General features: G+C 38.8%; 1 protein-coding gene across 1 annotated transcript in view; it reads left to right on the plus strand.

Moving 5' to 3' along the window:
* The window catches only part of Stpg2 (sperm tail PG-rich repeat containing 2), a 174,719-nt gene that overhangs the window by 62,975 nt on the left and 91,402 nt on the right, over positions 1-20,342 (plus strand). The window contains exons 7-9 of the mRNA XM_021196975.1: positions 1,829-1,936; positions 9,740-9,896; positions 12,956-13,116. Coding sequence (XP_021052634.1) covers positions 1,829-1,936; positions 9,740-9,896; positions 12,956-13,116 — 426 coding nt within the window. The remainder of the gene's footprint in view (positions 1-1,828; positions 1,937-9,739; positions 9,897-12,955; positions 13,117-20,342) is intronic.

A 20,342-nucleotide genomic window follows, 5' to 3' on the forward strand; every position in this document is an offset into this window, starting at 1 on the left:
GGCCATTCTGACTGGTGTGAGATGGAATCTCAGGGTTGTTTTGATTTGCATTTCCCTGATGGCTAAGGATGTTGAACATTTTTTCAGGTGTTTCTCATTTTTTAATGGGGTTATTTGAATTTCTTATCTGGAACTCATTTTGTATAGTAGGTTAGCTTCATGATCCTCCTGCCTTTTTCTGTCATCTTCTGGGGATATATGCATGTGTAACCTGGCTAAGGATCCTCCTTCATGGTACTCAGGCGCCCTAGCTATTGCCATGAATGTATTGTCCTTTTTTGATACTTGACTGGAGTATTTAATTGACTTTGCCTTCCATCCTTGTTTATTCTTACTTTTGCTTGATCACATCTTTGGTAGTATCTATGTTGTTTTTTGTTTCTGTTGTTAGTTAAAATTTTAATTTACTCCTCATATTTTTTCCAAAATGTCAACTTTGTTGCTGAAAATTTCCCCCTGTTGCTTAGGTTTTTTTTTTTAAATCAGTATTGCCAATTTTTGTATCCATTTCGTTGGATCATTCAAACTTCGGCTCCTGACTTTCTTCTCTCGTGCCATTGAATTAACTTACTTGTTTGTATTCTATCTGAGATCACTGACTATTATTACTATTTTATTAGTTTTTATTGATTGTTTGGAAATCTCACATCATATGCCCCCATCTCTCTCATCTCCAAGTCTTCCCATGCCAGCTTCCCTCTTCCACTGTGATGCCTCCACCCCCGTACCCTCCCATCTCTTCCCCCAAAACCTAACAGGTTCAGTTCATTTGGTCCATATACTTGCTTTAGCATGGCCAAATTCCTAGTGGCCAGACCCTCACAAGGAGGATGAGTCTTAGCCACATACAAAATACCATAGGGGTAACTCTAACCAAGCAAGAGCAGGAGTTGTGTGGGAGCTTGAATGAAAATGGCCTCATCTCTCATAGAGAGTGGCATTATTGAGAGCTGTCGCCTTGTTGAAAGAAGTGCACAGAGGCTTAGAGAGATCATTGTGTGAAGCTGTGAAGGTGAAGCCTGGATTGCCTTGGAGACCCCAGAATGTTGGAGAGAGAAGCTAGAGCCATGGGATGCCTGCCTAGAAAAGCTGTTAGCAGGAGGTGGAACCAGCCCAAGAGAAAGAAGTGTGTTGCTGTTGACAAAGCTGAAAGGAGTTGGAGACATCAGACATGGAAATGCAGAATTTGGACTTTGCCATTAATAAAATTAACTTTTATTTACTGAAAAGTATTCAAGTAAAAGTTTAGTTTTTTACATCAAGCATTTGTGTTTAAAATAAAATATTTCCTTCTGTCTATTTGTTTTGCTATTGATTAATGGAATTTAGAGAAGACAGTGCAAATTTTCTTGCTGTTGCTGCTATGTGCTGAACCTTGTGCACATGGTAAGCAGGAATTTTACCAATGATCTGTACTCCAAACCAGACACATTTAAAGGGGAAAAGGCTACATTTATATCCTGAAATGAAAGAACAGTTGAAAACATTTTTATTTCTTTCTTTTAATAGGTAGCCATGAGAAAATGTAGGAATATTTTTCTCTTCATCAGCAGAGGGCAGCAAAGCTTCAGGAAGTGTAATTTCAGGTCCACATGATACTCTGACCAGGACATTCTCACATTCTCTCTCTCTCTCTCTCTCTCTCTCTCTCTCTCTCTCTCTCCTCCCTCTTTCTTTTTCTTGTTTCTTTGTAGGAAGTTTTCCTTCCTGCTTTTATCTTAAGGGCAGACTTTGGTAATAGCCTATAAGAATTACCCAGTCTTCTCTCAGGTGTTGTAGAAAGAGAACCCTTTCCTAATGTATTTCTTTCTTTCCGTCTGTAACTTAGGGTATACCAGGGCCTGGAAAGTACAACATTAAAAGTGAATTCGACACCATAAAATCCATGTCAGCACTCGTGAATTCTTCATCTTTTATTTTCTTTTCTGAAACAGAGGTAATGGTGTAATACATTTTCATATACATAGTGTAACAGGCATGGTGTGAATCCAGTAAGAAATCTAAAGATGTCTAAGGAGATTATAAAATACAAAAGGACATACAGAAAATTAGAAATAGGTATATTAGGTACAAAACAATGCAAAATTGTGGGCACAGTTATGTGAAATAAGATTGACTATTAACAAATACACAGATGATTATTTGAATTGGAAACATCTATTAAATATTTTCTATTAATCAAATTTGCATATATGAACATTCAGTTTGGATGATAAGAAATACCTAATTTATTTTGAATCCTAAAGTGTAACTTACTAATGCATGAATGGAGTATTAAGTTTAGTCCATAAAGAAATATGTAGGGGCTGGTGAGATGGCTCAGTGAATAAGAGCACCTGACTGCTCTTCCAAAGGTGCAGAGTTCAAATCTCAGCAATCACATGGTGGCTCACAACCATCCTTAACAAGATCTGACTCTCTCTTCTGGAGTATCAGAAGACAGCTACAGTGTACTTACATATAATAAATAAATCTTTAAAAAAAAGAAATATGTAAAAAGTGGAGAATGATATGACAGTATTCTGTCATACCCGCCATAGAGGCACACATACACCTGCCCCTGGGATCTTCACTAGTAATGTTGCAGTCAAAGTATATGTTCCATAGCAACCACTTCAGGCCATTCAAGGGACATTCCAAGGAAACTGAAATATCTTTAGGATATTTCTATAGAAAAAATTTAAGAGACAGGCAAACATTTATAATGCAGCAGCCTGCAGACAAGGTAGTTGTGGAAATTATCTACTTGTACTCTGTGCAGCTCTGATTATTTTATTTAACTTGGGAAAGTTATTATAGACAACTACTTTGGTTTCAATATGCTTAAGATCTCTTTGAAGACAGGTAGACAGATTAAATATATATTTTATAGATATAATTAAGATTATATTTTAATGAATTAGATGTATTGAGGGACTAGGGAGACTCAAAAGTAAATATTAGATTTTAGTCTTGAGCAACTTAATGGTACTTAAGGCACTGCACAAGAGGTATGCATAAAGGACATTGTGTATGCATGTGTGTGTGTGTGTGTGTGTGTACGCATGCCTTTGAGTTTTAAAAATACAGGTAATAATTGGCACTTTTTAGGTTTTTGTGACTTCTGTTCATCTAGTATATAGATCTAATATTATGTCATTTGACAGCAAACATTTAAATTATATTTTATAGATGGAAAAGAAAATAATAATTTTGTTCAAAGGGATGATAGTGAAAGAAAGAATAATGGCAGAAGACAAAGAGGAGTTAAAACTAATCCTGATTGCCTCAACAGAGGGAGTTTGTGTAGTTTAATTTGAAAAGATACATGAATTATCGTGATTGAAAAAGAAACAATTCAATTAAGAAGGTAGACTTAGTAGTAAGAATTTCTGCTTTATAGGAGTAAATGCAGATATATTTCTGGGAAATTTTAGATGTATTTCAGGAATGGCTTAGTATTTTACCAAAATGCAATGAATCTCCATATCTTTTGATATATTACTTTATAAAACACAAGATTTTCATTGCAACTATGATTCCAAATTCTGGATACACTCTAAAACTATTCATGGGATTGTAAAAATTGACACACCCAGGAGCCTACATGCCCTTTCCTGGTCTCTTAGAGGTCAGGTTAGTTGGCCTTAACATTTACTTGTTTTTCCAAAATGCCAAAAGCATATTTGATACACCGCAATTTTGTATAAGATAGAGGGGTTAAGGAAACATACACATGATTGCTTGATTTTATACATACACATAGAGGATAAACCAGAAAGCAATGTTGTTGGCTCTCTGGAAAGGATGGGTTACAGTGGACCCATATCAACTTTCAAGAGACAATGGTAGTTTTCAGGACTTGTGCAAGTTGGTTGATATTATGCTGGTGAAATTAGCCACCCTGTAGGTGAATTCATATTATGGAAATGAGAAAATGGTAAAATTTGTGAACCACCTCCCACCCAAGCACCACAGTGAATCACACAGGAATAGATAAAAAGTGCGTGGCAGCACTGAATGTCTCTTTGAATGTATAAGAAGCATACAGAACACCACATCGAATGGACCAAAAAAAGAAAATCCTCCCATCACATAATAATCAGAAAACTAAATGCCCAGAACAAAGAAAGAATATTAAAACCCACAAGGGATAAATGCCAAGTAACTTATAAAGGCAGACCTATTAGAATTACACGAGACTTTTAAAAGCCGAAAGGGACTGGGCAGGTGTTGTACAGTCTCTAAGAGATCATGTGTCAGCCCAGACTACTATACCCAGTGAAAGTTTCAATCACTGTACACTGACAAAGCAAGATATTCCATGACAAAACTAAATTTAAATAATATCTTTCTACTAATTCAGCCTGAGAGAGGATACTAGAAGGAAAACTCTAGCATAAGGAGGGTATCTACACCCAAGAGAACACATGAAATAATTATATAATTCCACATAAGCAAAACCAAAAGAAGATAATCCCAGTCTACCTCTTCCCTCACAGTATTACCACTATCATCAGAATAACAGGAACTAACAGTCATTGACATCTCTCAACATCAATGGACTCAATTCCTCAATAAGAAGACGCAGGTTAACAAGTGGATGAATAAACAGGATTCATCATTCTACTGCATACAAGAAACACACCTCAGAAACAAAGTTAGACATTACGTCAAAATAAAGTGCTGGAAAAAGGTCTTGCAAGAAAACAGACTGAAGAAAGAGAAAGGAGTAGCCATTCTAATATTTAATAAAATAAACTTTCAACTAAAAGTAATCAAAAGAGATGGGGAAGGATACTTTGTACTTATCAAATGTAATATGGCCAGCAAAATGGCCTCTCAATACTGAACATGTATGCCCCAAATGCCAGAGCATGCACATCCATAAAAGAAACATTACAGAATCTTAAATCACACAACAAACTCCATACATTAATAAACTTCCTCACTAGTGGGAGACTTCAACACCTCACTCTCACCAATTGACAGGGCATCCAGAGAGAAACTAAGCAGAGATAACAGAGTTTATAAATCCAGATATGTACAGAATAGTTCACCCAAACAGAAAAGATTATACCTTTTCTCAGCACCTCATGGAACCTTCTCCAAAATTGATAATATATACAGTCACAAAGCAAACCTCAACGTATACAAGAAGATTGAAATAATTCTTCGTATTTTATCAGACAACCATGGATTAAACATGGACTTCAACAACAGAAACAACAGAAAGCTTACATACGCATGGAAACTGAACAACCCTCTACTCAATGATCATTGGGTCTGGGAAGAAATAAATAAATAAATTAAAGACTTTATAGAATTAAATGAAAATAAGAGCAGGACATACCCAAACTTATGGGACATGATGAAAGCAGTGCTAAGAGGAGAGTTTCTAGCACTAAGTCCCTTCATAAAAAATTGGAGAGTTCTCATACCAAGGAGAACTTAAACTTAAAAGCACCCCTGAAAGCTCAAGATGAGTAGATGGCAGGAAATAATCAAACTAAGGGCTGAAATCAATCAATTAGGAACAAAGACAACAGCACGAAGAATCAACAAACCAAGAGCTGTGTCTTTGAGAAAATCAACAAGATAGATAAACCCTTAGTTAAACTAACTAAAAGGTAGAGAGACAGTACCCAAATTAATAAAAATCAGAAATGAAAAGAAAGATATAACAGTGAACATTGAGGATAATCATAGGTCTTACTTCAAAAGCCTGTACACCACGAAATTGCAAAATCTAAATGAAATGGATGATGATTTTCTAGAGAGAGTTAAATAAAAATCAGGTAAACTATCTGAATAGTCTTATAACCACAGGCAAATAGAAACAATCATTAAAAGTTTCCCAATCAAAAAAAAAAAAAAAGTGAGAGCCAAATGGTTTTAGAGCAGAATTCTACCAGACTTTCAAACAAAGAATTAATACAAAGTACTCTACAAAATAAAAATAGAAGGAACATTGTCAAACTCATTCTGTGAGGCTACAGTCACCCTAATATCTAAACCAACAAAGAAAGAGAATTTCAGGCCAATTTCCCTTATTAACACTGATGCACAGATACTCAATAAAAAACTTTCAAACCAAATTCACAAACACATCAAAGCCATTATCCACCTATATCAGGTAGGCTTTATCCCAGTGATGCAGGACTGGCTCAATATATGAAAATCCATCAATGTAATCTATCATGTAAACAAATTTTAAAAAGCCACACCATCATCTCCTTAGATCCTGAAAAACCTTTGGCAAAATCCAACATCCTGTTGTGGATAGTTCTGGGGCTAATTATATTTGATGTTAATTCCATTCTCCTGTGAGTGATTGTGAACAAGGAATGAGTCAGTACTCAGGTGATTTCCTGTAAACCTGCTTCCCACCTTAATTTGTAAAATAAAGGAGAGCTGATGATTGGGCAGATAAAAGGGAAAGTGGAGCAGAAGATGGAGAGAGGGAAGAAGGAGAAAATGGGCAAGAGGACAAAGAGGAGGAGGAAGAAGAAAAGCAGAACAGAAGCACATAGCCTGGAGAAACCACAAGTTCTAAGGGGTCTCATAGATGTGAAAGATGGTAGTGTAGCAGAAGATCTGCTCAGTCTAGGTGCACAGCATGTATTCATATTAATTGAATCGTGTTTTTCATTGCTGGGGCATATTTGGGTTGGAGATTTACCACAACAATCTCCTTCATATGGAAAAATAAAAATACATGGGATAGCTAAAACAACATTGAACAATAAAAGAACTTTTGGAAGTATCATCATCCCTGACTTCATTATCTTGTACAGATGAATAGTAATAACAACTGCATGGTACTGGTACAGAGACAAATAAGTTGATCAATGGAACAGACCTAGAAATAAACCCACACACTTACACACATTTGACTCTCACCCCCAAGACATTGGATTTTTGACAGAGAAGCCAAAACTGTATAATGAGAAAGGGAGAGCATCTTTCACAAACGGTGCTGGTTTAACTGGTTGTCTGCATGGAGATGAATGTAAATAGAGCCATATGTATTACCCTGCACAAAACTCAAGTCCAAGAGGATCAAAGACCTCAGTGTAAAACCAGATACACTACATCTATTAGAATAGAAAGTGGAGGCTAACTAGCCTTGAATTCATTGATAGGGGAGACAACTTCCTGAATAGAATACCAAAGTTCAGGCACTAAGATCAACAGTTAATTATTGGGATCTCATGAAAATAGAAAACCTCTGTAATGCAAAGGACACTTTCAATACAGCAAAATGGTAGCTTATAGAATGGGAAAAGATCTTCACCAACCCTTCATCTAACAAAGGGCTAATAATTAACATTTATAAAGATCTCAAGAAATTAGACACCAACAACCCAAATAACCCAATTAAAATATGGGATACAGAGTTAAACAGAATTCTCAACGGAGGAATCTCCAATGACCCAGAGACACTTAAACAAATATTCACTCTTCTCAGTTGTCAGGGATATAAATGCAAATCAAAATGACTCTGAGATTCCACCTTTCACCTGTCAGTAAAGCTAAGATCTAAACTTCATGGAACCGCACATGCTGGCAAGGATGTTGGACCAAGAGGAACACTATACATTGCTGGTTGGAGTACAAACTTGTACAACCAATCTGGAAATCTATTTGGCAGTTTCTAAGAAAAAAATGGGAATAGTTCTACCTCCTTGCTACCACTTTTGGACATATAACCAAAAGATGCTTCATGCCTACAAGGACACCTGCTCAACTATGGTCATAGAAACTTTGTAATTGCCAAAACAGGAAACAACCCAGATCTCCCTCAACCAAAGAATGGGTAAAGAAAATGTGGTTCATTTACATAATGGAATATTTCTCAGCTATTAAAAACAAGAACATTGTTAATTTTGCAGCAAATGCATGGAATTACAAAATAGCAAAAAGCACCCTGAGTGAGGTAACCTAGACCCAAATAGACATGTATGGTATGTACTTCCTTTATGGCTAATAAGTATTAGCCATAAAGTACAAGATCACCATGATACAATCCACAGACCCCAAGAAGTCAAATAACTGGGAGGGCCCAAGGAAGCATGATTGAATCTTTCTCATAAGGGGAAATAAAATATATATTGGAGGTGGATGGAGGGAGAGAGCTGGGTGGGAGAGAGGATGGGTATGGGAGAAGGTTGGGTTGGGGATTAATTGTAGGGAGAGTGGGAAGGGGAGAATGGAAATTGGTAGGGGGTGCATCTCTAGAAAGTTCCAGAGACCTGAGGCAGGGGGAGGGGGAGGCTCAAGGAAGTCTGTGGGAGTGACTGTAGCTGAGACTCCTAGCAGTGGGGGATATGAAGCCAGAAGTATCTACTTCCTGTAGCCACCCCCAGTGGAGGGATAAGGACAGCAGCAACCTGGCCATAAAACCTTCAGCCCCAAATGTGTCCTGCCTAAGTGATGTGCAGGGAGAAACGAGCCAGAGATGGAGGGAATGGTCAGCTGGTGACTGGCCCAATTTGAGACCCATCCTATGGGCTAGAACCAATCCCTGACACTATTAATGATCCTCTCTTATGCTTGCAGATAGAAGCCTAGCATAACTATTCTCTGAGAGGTTTCATCCAGCAGCCGATGGAAACAGATGGAGAGAGCCATAGCTAAACATTAGATAGAGCTTGGGATGTCCTGTGGAAGAGTTGGTGGAAGGATTGAGGGACACAAAGAGGATAGGAACTCCGCAGGAAGACCAATAGAGTGAACTAACCTGGACTCTTAGGGTCTTCCACAGACTGAACTACCAACCCAAAAGCAATCATGTGGTGGACCTAGGCCCTGCACACATGTAGTAGATGTTCAGCTTGGTCTTCATGCCTGGTCCTCCAACAACTAGAGCAGGGGCTAGCTCCGTTTCTGTTGCCTTCCTGTGGATCCTATTCCTCTAACTGGACAGCCTTATTGGGCTGTCCTCAGTGTGAGAGGATGTGCTGTGGTAGGATGATACTCACGGGGTGGAGGGTCCTACTCCTCCAAAGGAGAAGGAGAGGGGGAATGGAGGCAGAAGCTGTGAAAGAAGGAACTTGTAGGAGGTGGGGCTGATATTGGGATGTAAAGTGAATAAATTAATTAATGAAAAACCCTTCTAAAACTATAATAAAACAGAAACAAATGAGCAATGACTCCTTATACCATAGTTTAGGGATTGTAGGAAGAAATGCTCCAGGCAACCACAGGATTTGAGTTCATCAGTATCAGACTGTAAATACAGGGGACCTCTGGGACTTTTTGGCCAGCCAGTCTAGACAAGTTAGCTTCATGTTCATGAAAGACCCTGTCTCAAAAACTCAGGTGGAGAAGAAATTAAGGAAGACTTTCGACTTGACCTCTATCCTACCACCATGTAGACATTTGTGTACACACACACACACACACACACACACACACACACACACACACACACACAAGCTCCCTTATACATGTGCACACACACAAATTAAACTATATTTGATCATATAGTTCTACACTGCCATCTAGAACCAGAGACTCCTCTCAACATTTTTTTCATAAGGGAAATGTGGCATAGCATATGTAACTCTAGTATATCAGTGACTTTATCAAATGCTATGCAAAACTTTATGTTTCAATGACCAAAAGTTCTTAATTCATTTGTGTTGTCTTTGCCACATCAAAAGATATCCTGTAGATGCTGCATCCCTCAGAAGGCAGCTTCTACGTCATGAAGTATGCAAGCTTACTTGTGATTCTTAATGACGTATTTTCCTAGAGATTTGAGCCTATCAAATCATGTACCCCAGCTCCTGGCACATACAATGAAATACGAACTGCTTTCAAGTACCCAAAGAAAAGATTAGGACTGTCTTTGCCATTTGGCCAAAGTGCTGCTCGATTCACAGAAGATTCCAAGGCACAGAAGCTACCAGGTCTGTTATTAATCTTTTACTCCAACTGCGTATAACTTGCTATCTTTAGCAGCGTGGATACATGAGAGAATTTAATTTATTGAAGTTCTATGTTTGGTGGTATTTATTTAAAGTTGAAAAAAGTTTAAGTATTTACTATGGTAAACAGACAACTCATTATATAGTAAAGTTTTAGTAAGATTAACTAACAGAGCCAATTGAATAGAATACACATAACTGAAATTATATGTCCTATTCATATATGTCCCATCTCACCTAGCGGATATGAACTTATCCAAACAGACTTCTCTTGAAGACAAACTGAACTATAGAGAGGACACTAAGTATTTATCACAAGTATCTGACTATATTAACAACAACTTCAAGAAAAAAACCTTTCAGCATCTTAGAAAGCTGTTTGTATTATTCTGAGTGACAAGTATGTGAAACTTGCTTCATTCAGACCATACCTATAGGAAATACCCTGAGTTATGCTGGTTACTGTACAGAAGGAGTGAAACAGAGTGAGTGTGCAGAGAGGAGCATTAGATGGTAGGGGATTTTTTCATGTTAAATACATTTTAAATCATCTTTCTATCATTGTTTAGCTTTGTGATTTATTCATGTATTCTCTTTTGACATTTATTTTGCCCATAATAAAAATAACTTAAAATCTCCAGTCTGTGATCTTGATAAATGTACCAGGTAGCTGTCATTAAAAGAGGCTCATGTGCTATATTAAACAAGACAGCACTTAGAACTTATATCGAGGTAGCACAGACCATAGTTGTCTTGGTTAGTTTTATTGTCAACTTAATACAACCCTAGCCTTAGCTGCGGAGAGGCATCTCAACTGCAAAACTGCCTTTACCAGATTGGTCGGTGGGCATGTCTGTGGAACATTTTTCCTGATTGCTACTTGATATAGGTGGGCCAAACCCACTGTGGGTAATATCATTCCTGGGTATATAGGACTAGACTTCATATGAAATGTAGCTGAGCAAGCCAGGGGAGGCAAGCCACTAAGCAGTGTTCTTCCAAGGTCTCTGCTTTAGTTCCTTCCCCCAGGTTCCTGCCTTAAGTTTCTGCTTGGCTTTCCTTAATGCTGTTAATCTGTAATTCAGATAAACCCTCTCTTCCCTCTAGGTGCAGTTGTTCAGTGCTTTATCCCTTTATCACAGCAAGAGAGACTGAACTAGAACAGAAAACTGGCACTAAATTAGTCTTGGGGGTGTTGCTCTGATAAACCTGACTGTGGTCCTTGGGAGGATTTTAGAGCTTTCAGCTAGAAAAAGCTGTCGAGCATTCAACAAGAAGTTAGTGGGCTGTTAGGGAACCTTAGAAGACAAGAATGTTGAGAGAGGTGTGGAGGCTGGGAGCCTGGCTTGTGAAGTTCTAGAAAGAAGCAAAGATTCTATTAGGACAGTTTGTATACAATTTTAGATTAAGAATCTCTGATAGTGGAATGCTTGCTTTACTGGGACAATTAGTGCTGGTTAGAAATAGCTGAAGAGTCAGTTGTGGTTAATAAGATACCAGCATCATTGAGGTGATATATTCTGAGAAGTATTTTCTCAGGGTCAGCACACAGACAATGTGGTTCAGAGGGCGTCAAGGCTGCATCTCAGACTGGTTTCTGAACTTGGTAGTGGATAAGAATATCTTACATGGCACTGGGTTTGGAGACATAGCGGGACCATAGACAGTAGGTGCAGCTTGGTGACATTTAGTAATCCCAGCAGAGAAACCAGGGTACCACTAACACAGGAGTAGCCTCTACTGTAGTGGAGACACTAGGAATGAAGTGTGGTAGAGAGAGGTGAGGCTCCGCACCTTCAAGCCCAGTTTGAGTCCATGAAGAATGCCCAGGAGAGCAGCCTCTGTTGCAGTGCAGACCTCAGCACATTGGAGATGCCAGGAGTGTGGGGTGACACCAAGGACAGTGGGCTGTGTGGAGTGGAGCCAGCATAAGTTTACAAGGCGAGCTGTGAGTGCTGAGAGGGGCAGGGCAGGAGAGGTGGAGCTGCTTCCCCTGCACCCCAGAGCATTGTAAGCGCCTGATGACAGGCACAGGAGTGTTTACATCTGCTTCAGTCTGACTCTTCTATGTCCTGGTTACCTTTGGCTAATGTTTTAATCACTGCAGCGGAAACCAAACTAGGCCACTCACGGAAAGATTAGAGCATGTCTCATTAGGGAGGGATTTAGGAATGTTACTAAGGTAAGCCTTAGTGAACGGCAAGAGGAGGAAGTTTAGATAATAGCTTAGGCTTTAAAAATTACTATGGAAGGAATCATTTCTTTTGGTAGCTTTGCTTTGATGTCCCATGGGTCCAGGATATTGTCACTGAGGAAGAAAGTAGCCCCTGCAGCTCTCAGTATGCTTCTTTTCAGCACACTGAGATTTCTTTTGCCAGCAATTTCCTGGAGTGGTCACTACAGCTCAGTATGGTGTATGGCTTAAAAATGGTGCCACACTGCCAGCTTTCTTTTACACTGGCTTCCACCGTTATTACCAAGTTTTGAAATAATTCCATCATGTAAAACTTGTCACATGCACCGTTGACATCAGCGTCCACCCTCATTTCTGTCCCCAGGCAACCTCTGAGCCAGTGTGCTTTAATTTTTCTAAAGTTTCACATAAGTGGAATCATTTAGAATGTTGTCACTGTTTTCTCCACATGCTTCTGACACTCACTCATGTTTGCTCATTAACTTTGAAAGCCATTGGTTGCCAGGCAGTGGTGGCGCACACCTTTAATCCCAGCACACGGGAGGCAGAGGCAGGCGGATTTCTGAGTTCGAGGCCAGCCTGGTCTACAAAGTGAGTACCAGGACAGCCAGGGGTATACAGGGAAACCCTGTCTCGAAAAACAAAACAAAACAAAACAAAAAACAAACAAAAAAACAAAAAAACAAAAAAAACAAAAAGAAAGCCGTTGGTAAACTTTAAAAAGTGTCTATGCTATATAGCCAGAAATATATAACTTCCTTCTAAAAAGCTTACTTAATGTTACTGAGTTAAAAAAAGTTCTTAAAAGTGTGCTTATTCTTATACATAATGTTCTTTATAATTTCAGGTCCTGGCTTTTATGATATCTCAACCAACATTGTAAAAGCCCAGGTTAAAAACCCCTGCTTGAAGAAACAACCGAAAACTGGATTTGGTTCTTCTGTGCCTCGAACTTCGTTCACAGCTCAGAAAAAAGCTTTCAGTGGCCCGGGGCCGGGGGACTATCAGGTGATAGGTCGCTAGCAAGGCGGCCAGTGTTTCATTTCATTTCATTTCATTTCATTTTATTTATGATGTAGTAATAGAATTGCTAGGCAAGTATGGTAAGCTATTCTTATTACAATATTCTATGTGTCATGAAAAGTAGAAAACTGATCACTCTCAGCAGATGAATTGCAGCAGAAGAAAAAAACAAAACAAAACAAAAATCCATGCACACTGAAGTTCTAGAAATCACAAACATCATATTTGAAAAAAGTCTGCACTAAAGCTATGTTCAAGGAAAAGTAGTGAAGGCTCAGAGCTTCAGACAAAGCAGTGGGGATATTTGGTACAGAATAGTTGAGGTTTAGGGAGAGTTAACCAGATGGCCAGTTTAAAAATGGTAAGTGTTCTAACGAGGAGAGTGTTCTTAGTGGGTAAGGCAAGCCGTGGGGGCCAGTACTGAAGAGTGGGAGCTTGAGATTTTGATTTAGTGGAGGAATTAGTTTATTAATTAGGTTTTGGTTTAAGACAGGCTTATGAAATATAATTTTATAATATATAATATGTAATTATATAGTTTCACAGATTACATAGAAGTATGTATAATATAATTTATTATATAAGTATAATATATTTTATGAGGATTTTTTTCTTTAATATAAACTCACTGGGAATGGTACTAGGTTACAAAACAGCATTTTAAACCGTGTGTGTGTGTGTGTGTGTGTGTGTGTGTGTGTGTGTGTTTTCACATGCCATGGGAGATCTGTGAGGGCCAGAGCGTAACTTCCAGGGGTCAGCTTTCTACCTTTTCCATATAGGTTGGTTCTTGAGATGAATTCGAGCCTCAGCCTAGTCACCTGATCCTTTCCCTGCTGAGCCATCTCCTTGGCCACAGGTGACATTCTTTCTCATCACTCAGGATTTATGTTTATTGATGATGTTTGGAAAATGGTAGGCAGAAATAACCCAGAAACAAGTGAAACCTCACGTCCCATTTTTTTTTTTTAAATAACTGACTTTAAAACACTATGTCCCAAATTCAGAGTATCACAATGTGAAATGGCTGACTGTTTACAGAAATGGCTTCCTAAACTGGTTGTCATTGCAATGTCTAAGGACATTTAAAAATCTTGATGCTCGGTCATAGCTTGAAGCAATTAAGCTGGAATCAGATTTTTACAAGTATTTACCATGTGTGATATGATTAAGACGAGGCATCAGCCCTGACAAGGAAACAGACCACTATATGATATGCTTAAGGATTTAAAGGCAGGAATTCCATGTTTAATTCAGTGCTCTGAATTAAATTTTGTATTTTATTGTACATAAAACATATGATTAAACATCATATTTTTCAGCTTTCTAAATTTTTGGAGCTTATTTTTTTCAGATTTGTTTTCTAAGCAAAACCCTCAGCATTTGTTTTCTATTAACTATTTCATTGCTTTTGCACATTTTTTTTCACATTTCCCTTTCCAGTATTATTTTATAGCAAGCAGCTTTTAAAGTTCTTATACCCTTTGCCTCAAGCAGAGCTCATGCTGTCTGCCCATCATAAAAGACTTAGGTCCCTTATACACATGCTTTCTCCCACAAGGAAGCTGCGGATAGCAGGTATCTAGTGGGCTCAGCCTTCTGGTCTCCATGGTGCCCTCCGAGCAGGCGGGTTGTCACAGTCTGCTGACACGTGCTGTGTCAGGATGGGTAAAGCTTTTTGTCTTCAGCCCTGACTCTTCTGTTAGTGTCTAAAACAAGCTGTACTTGCCAACTTGGAGCACGATATCATTTATAGACATTTTGATTTTATTGACTTTTTTTCTTTTAGTTCCACCCTATACAGGGTATCTGAAGGTCATCACCATCGCCATCTCATCATTGTCAACATATTTCCACTAAATCCAGCGGCTTGTTAAAGAGCTGAGAAATGTACAAAGTTAATCCACCTCTGTCTGCTCTACTGGTTTTTAGTCTTTTGATTGGCAGATGCCTTTTGATTTGTAAACTTCTTCTCAAACATTTTCTCATATCTTTTCACATATTCTTCTTTGATAAAGGTTCAGTTTGATATAACCCTATTTTAATTCTGATTATAAAAATAGCACATCAAGCCTACCCTAGTGGTTTTGAGGGACCTGTCATGAATTTTAGTAGTTTTTAGAACGTTTTGCTGTGCTTTGTGTAAAATGCACCATTCGTTCATTAGTTTTAGTTACGCCTTGTGTTTACCCATCGGAGTTCCAGGGGCATCCTTTGATCATTGCCAGCCAACAAAAACAACTAGTCCCACCCTGTCTCCAAAAACCCTAACTTAGAGCACTTTCATGCCATTTTGATGTATTAGCACATTCTAGTTAGTATGTTTTAAACTCTTTGAATATTATTGCTTTGCATCACCTGAATTCATGGGTCTACCATTACCAGGAAATTCACTTCTTTCTGCATTTTCAGACTATGGTCTGGAATTTTCAGTGCCTTCCTGAAAGATAGGCACTTTGTACTTCTTATTTGCATCTGCTGCTGTTGCTGCTGCTGTGTTATCATAGTCTTCGTTTGTCTGAAAAGGCCTATTTTGTATAGATTTTGAATAATTCTTTGGATGTAAAATTTTAGGATGCTAGTTATTTTCAGTACTTTAATGATGCTGCTGTGTGGCTTCCAGTGAGAAGTGGGCTGTTCTATAGATGGATTTTCCTGTGAACCGTGTGGATGCTTTTGTGTCTCTCACTTGTATCTTTGGTATGACTAAGTGTTGCTTTCCCTTCAGTACATCTGTCTGAAATTTGCAGAGCTGTCCATCTTTGCTTGCTGTGTGTCGTCCATTTGAAATAATTCTTGTCTGTGGTTTCTTCATATATTTATTATACCATATTCTTTCCTGCTCCTGGGATCCAAGTACATACATACATTGGATGGTTTGTCATACTCTGAACCTGCTGCACCTTTTCCTCCTCTTCATCTTTGGGTGTATACATTTTCTGTTAGGAGAATCTGCAATTTTTAATTTTTTTCCTAAATGAAGCTGTTGAGTTATTTTTTAATTTTTCTTTTTTCATTGACTTATTTTATCCATACAATATAGCCTAATCATGGCTTCTCCTCCCTCAACCCCTCACAAATCCTCCCACCTTCCAATGCACTCAGTTCTGTGCCCTTTCTTACTTTTTCTTTATGAAGCAAGCAAACATGTAAACATCAACAAGATATGACCAAACAAATCAGAATAAAACAACACAAGAAACACACACATACACACACACACACACACACACACACACACACACACACACACACACACACACTCTTCCTTATGCTGGTCCATAGATTTCAGGTCTTGTTTTAAAAATGAACTTTAGTTCATAACTGTGAGAGAAAGCATGCAGCACTTGTTTCATGGGCCTACCAGGTGTATGGTAGAAAGGAGATCTACAGCCCTCCCAGGAACCCTTCCTATAGCCCACCAGTGATCCACACTCTCAAATTAGTAGTTACTTTTTCTTTGATCATGATTATTATTGATATATGTTTATACACATGAACACATATCTAAGTACAATCTCTTGAGACTAATTTTGTTGTTTGTGCATATATAGTTTTAGGATTGCCCACTTGGTATTGGACAACCTATAAGGGTCTCATCCCTGGGAGAGAGGCCAATCTCTCTCTCCCAGCAGTCATTAATTGTATATAGTTCATTGTGTAGAAGGGGAGCCCTATGATATTGTCTCTCCATGTCAGCTTGTCTACTGACATTGTCACTGATCCTGTCTTGTTTATGTAGCTATTTCTAGGAGATACCATCTCACATCTGACTCCCTGATATTCTAGCTTCTACAGTCTTGGTGTACCTCCTTTCATGGTATTCCTTAGACCATAGATCCATGAGCTGTGATGTAGCTATATCGTTGATGACTGCATTGTATCCAGTTGTGGCATTCTGTAGTGCTCTCTCTTTGCTGTGAAGAGACAATTCTTCAATCAGGTGTGATAGTCACACTTATCTGTGGGTGTGAGGGTACAATACGAGTGTAGTAAGGAATTTTGGGGGTCTAGCAAAGTAGAAATAGTTGACAATTTTCCAGTGACTTTGCCAGCCCAGGAGATTGGTTAGGTTTTAGTTCTAGGAATGATTTCTGTCGAGTGGGCCTTACATCCAACTCAGTAGCTATTGATTACTACCCATATGTGCATGCCGTTGACTGCACCTTGCCATGCTGGTCAGCAGGTGCTTCACAGGAATTACATCTGGGTAAGACCATTAGTTGCTTCCCTCCCTTGGCAGCCTGTACAGTATTTTCTGGTACCCTGTAAGATGGACTGAAGGGAGCAGACTTTCAGGTTTTGTGTCCCAACTGAGCAGTGACTTCAGCAGTCGGAGCTTACCTTCAACCTCTGAGAAGCAATTCAAGGCCACATCAGAGTGTGGGTTGCCTAGAGTGTCACTTGCATGGCATTGTTCAAATGTTCAAAAGTGTTTCTCATGCCTGGCATTGGGTTTTTGTTAGCCTGTGGTTCTTGTGGGGGACATTGTCAGCTCAAGCATATATTCTTCATTCATCCGTTGATGGTTATTTTAGGTGATTCCATAACTCAAGTATTGGGCTACAATAAATACTGTTGTGTTAGTACTATTGTTGGCATGCTTACTGTGAGTCCTTTGCACATATACTGAGGACTATATAGCTACAAGTGTGTCATATGGTGATTGAGTTTTTAGCTATTTGAAGGAGTATTTGCAGTGATTTCCATAGTGGCCACAGGAGCTGTTTACTCCCAACAATAGTTTATAAGGGCTCTTGACTTTGGCCTGCGGCCTCAGCAGCATTCATTGGGATTTGGTTTCTTTTTTAAAAGTTTTGTTCTATTTATTTCTCTCTCTGCTTCCCCCTCTCTCTGTCCCCCCTCTTGCTGTGATCCATTAAAAATTAGTGCTGGGAACCAAACTTTGGTCTGTGAGAGCAGTTATATACTCATTTTCCCCCTCTTTTAAATTATTATTAATCATTCCATTTGTTTACATCTCAAATGATATCCCACTTCCCAGTTACCTCCTCCACTAACCCCTCATCCCATGTTATCCCACTTCTCAGTTACCCCTCCACTAACCCCTCATCCCATGTTATCCCACTTCTCAGTTACTCCTCCACTAACTCCTCATCCCATGTTATCCCACTTCTCAGTTACCCCTCCACTAACCCCTCATCCCATGTTATCCCACTTCTCAGTTACCCCTCCACCACCTCCTCCAACCCACATCTGCCCTCCCCCCTCCATTTTGCCTGTATGAGAGTGCTCCCCCACCCACCCAAACTCTCCCACTCCACTGCTCCAGCATCCCCCTACTTATGGCCCATTTGGCCTCCCCGGGGACCATTTTGCCAGGCTCTTGTTTGATTTTTTTTTTTCTTCTGTTTTTGGTGGTTGCTATATTGACTGGGATGATAGACAAATGTTGAACGTTTTTCATATATTTATTGATCATGTAACTTCATCTTTAATTTCTCTTTTATTTAATGAATACTTTAAAGAGTCTAGTGTTAGTTCTTCTCTAAGGCTCTGGAAGAATTTAGTAGTTCATTTGTTTGGACTACATTTTTTTGTTTGTTTGTTTGTTTTTGTTTTTTGCTTCAGTTTTACTGAGTGTAACATATTTGTTGGAAATAGACGTACCTGATGTTCCCTGGATATGTGGAAATATTTTAACTTTTCACTTGCCTGTCACATACAGTCTACTGTTATGAAGTATGTTTTCAGGTGTTTTTTCTTTTTTTGTCATTTTGGTACAAACTGGGTTTATTTCTAGAACTAACTTCAGCATTCTGGCTAAAGGAACAGACAGTTTTACAGAAAAGATGTGTAAGAGATTTGGCTTTTCAATTAATGCTAACCCTGAAATGAATAAAGATCATGTATCAGGCCATTACCCACTATGTGTCAAATGGAAACAGTGATGTCTATAAAGAGGAGAATATAATCCTTTATCCCCTTTGTATAAACATAGAAGGTTGAAACTATTTATACAGTTTAGATGAATGAGGTGAATAAATTAGATTAAATTAGAAATAGTACTTCACAGGGAATAATTAATTGTAAATTAAAATTGTAGATTACCTGCATCTTCTAGTCTATTAATTTGCATCTTCAGTGCATGTGAGGGAATATCACATTAAAAGAGTATTGATCATTTTGCTTAGGAAACATATTAGTTCAGAATTGCACAAAATTAAGTTAAAGTTTTAGCTAATATGCTTTATGTACTAACAATTAAATGTTAACAAATAATGCTATATAATTGGAACACATAAATTACAATTTTATATTATTGAGATTACAATGTACTTGTAACACTGAAAAGTAATTGAGTTCTTTTTTTCCCCAATTTTTATTAGGTATTTACTTCATTTACATTTTAAATGCTATCCCCAAAGTCCCCTATACCCTCCTCCCAGCTCACCTACCCACCCAATCCCCCTTCTTGGCCCTGGTGTTCCCCTGTACTGGGGCATATAAAGTTTACAAGACCAAGGGGCCTCTCTTCCCAATGATGGCTGATTCTGCTACATATGCAGCTAGAGACATGAGCTCTGGGGGGGGGGTGCTGGTTGGTTCATATTGTTGTTCCACCTATAGGGTTGCAGATCCCTTCAGCTCCTTGGCTACTTTCTCTAGCTCCTCCATTGGGGGCCCTGTCTTCCATCCAATAGCTGACTGGGAGCATCCACTGGCATCTGTGATTGCCAGGCACTGTCATAGCCTCACAAGAGACAGCTATATCAGGGTCCTTTCAGCAAAATTTTACTGGTGTATGCAATAGTGTCTATGTTTGGTGCCTGATTATGGGATGGACCCCTGGGTGGGGCAGTTTTTGGATGGTCCATCCTTTCGTCTCAGCTCCAAACTTTGTCTTTGTAACCCCTTCCATGGGAGATTTGTTCCCAATTCTAAGAAGGGGAGAAGTGTCCACATTTTGGTCTTCCTTCTTCTTGAGATTCATGTGTTTTACAAATTGTATATTGGGAAACTCGAAGCAATCCCACTAAAATCTAGGACTAGGCAAGATGGCCTACTTTCTTCCTACCTATTCAATATAGTACTTGAAGTCCTAGACAGAGCAATCTGACAACAAAAGGAGATCAAGAGGATACAAATTGGTAAAGAAGAAGTCAAAATATCATTATTTGCAGATGATATGATGGTATACATAAGTGACCCTAAAAAGTCCACCAGAGAACTCCTAAACCTGATAAACA

This window comes from Mus pahari, chromosome 4 (assembly GCF_900095145.1).
Source record: "Mus pahari chromosome 4, PAHARI_EIJ_v1.1, whole genome shotgun sequence".
Taxonomy (NCBI): Eukaryota; Metazoa; Chordata; class Mammalia; order Rodentia; family Muridae; genus Mus; species Mus pahari.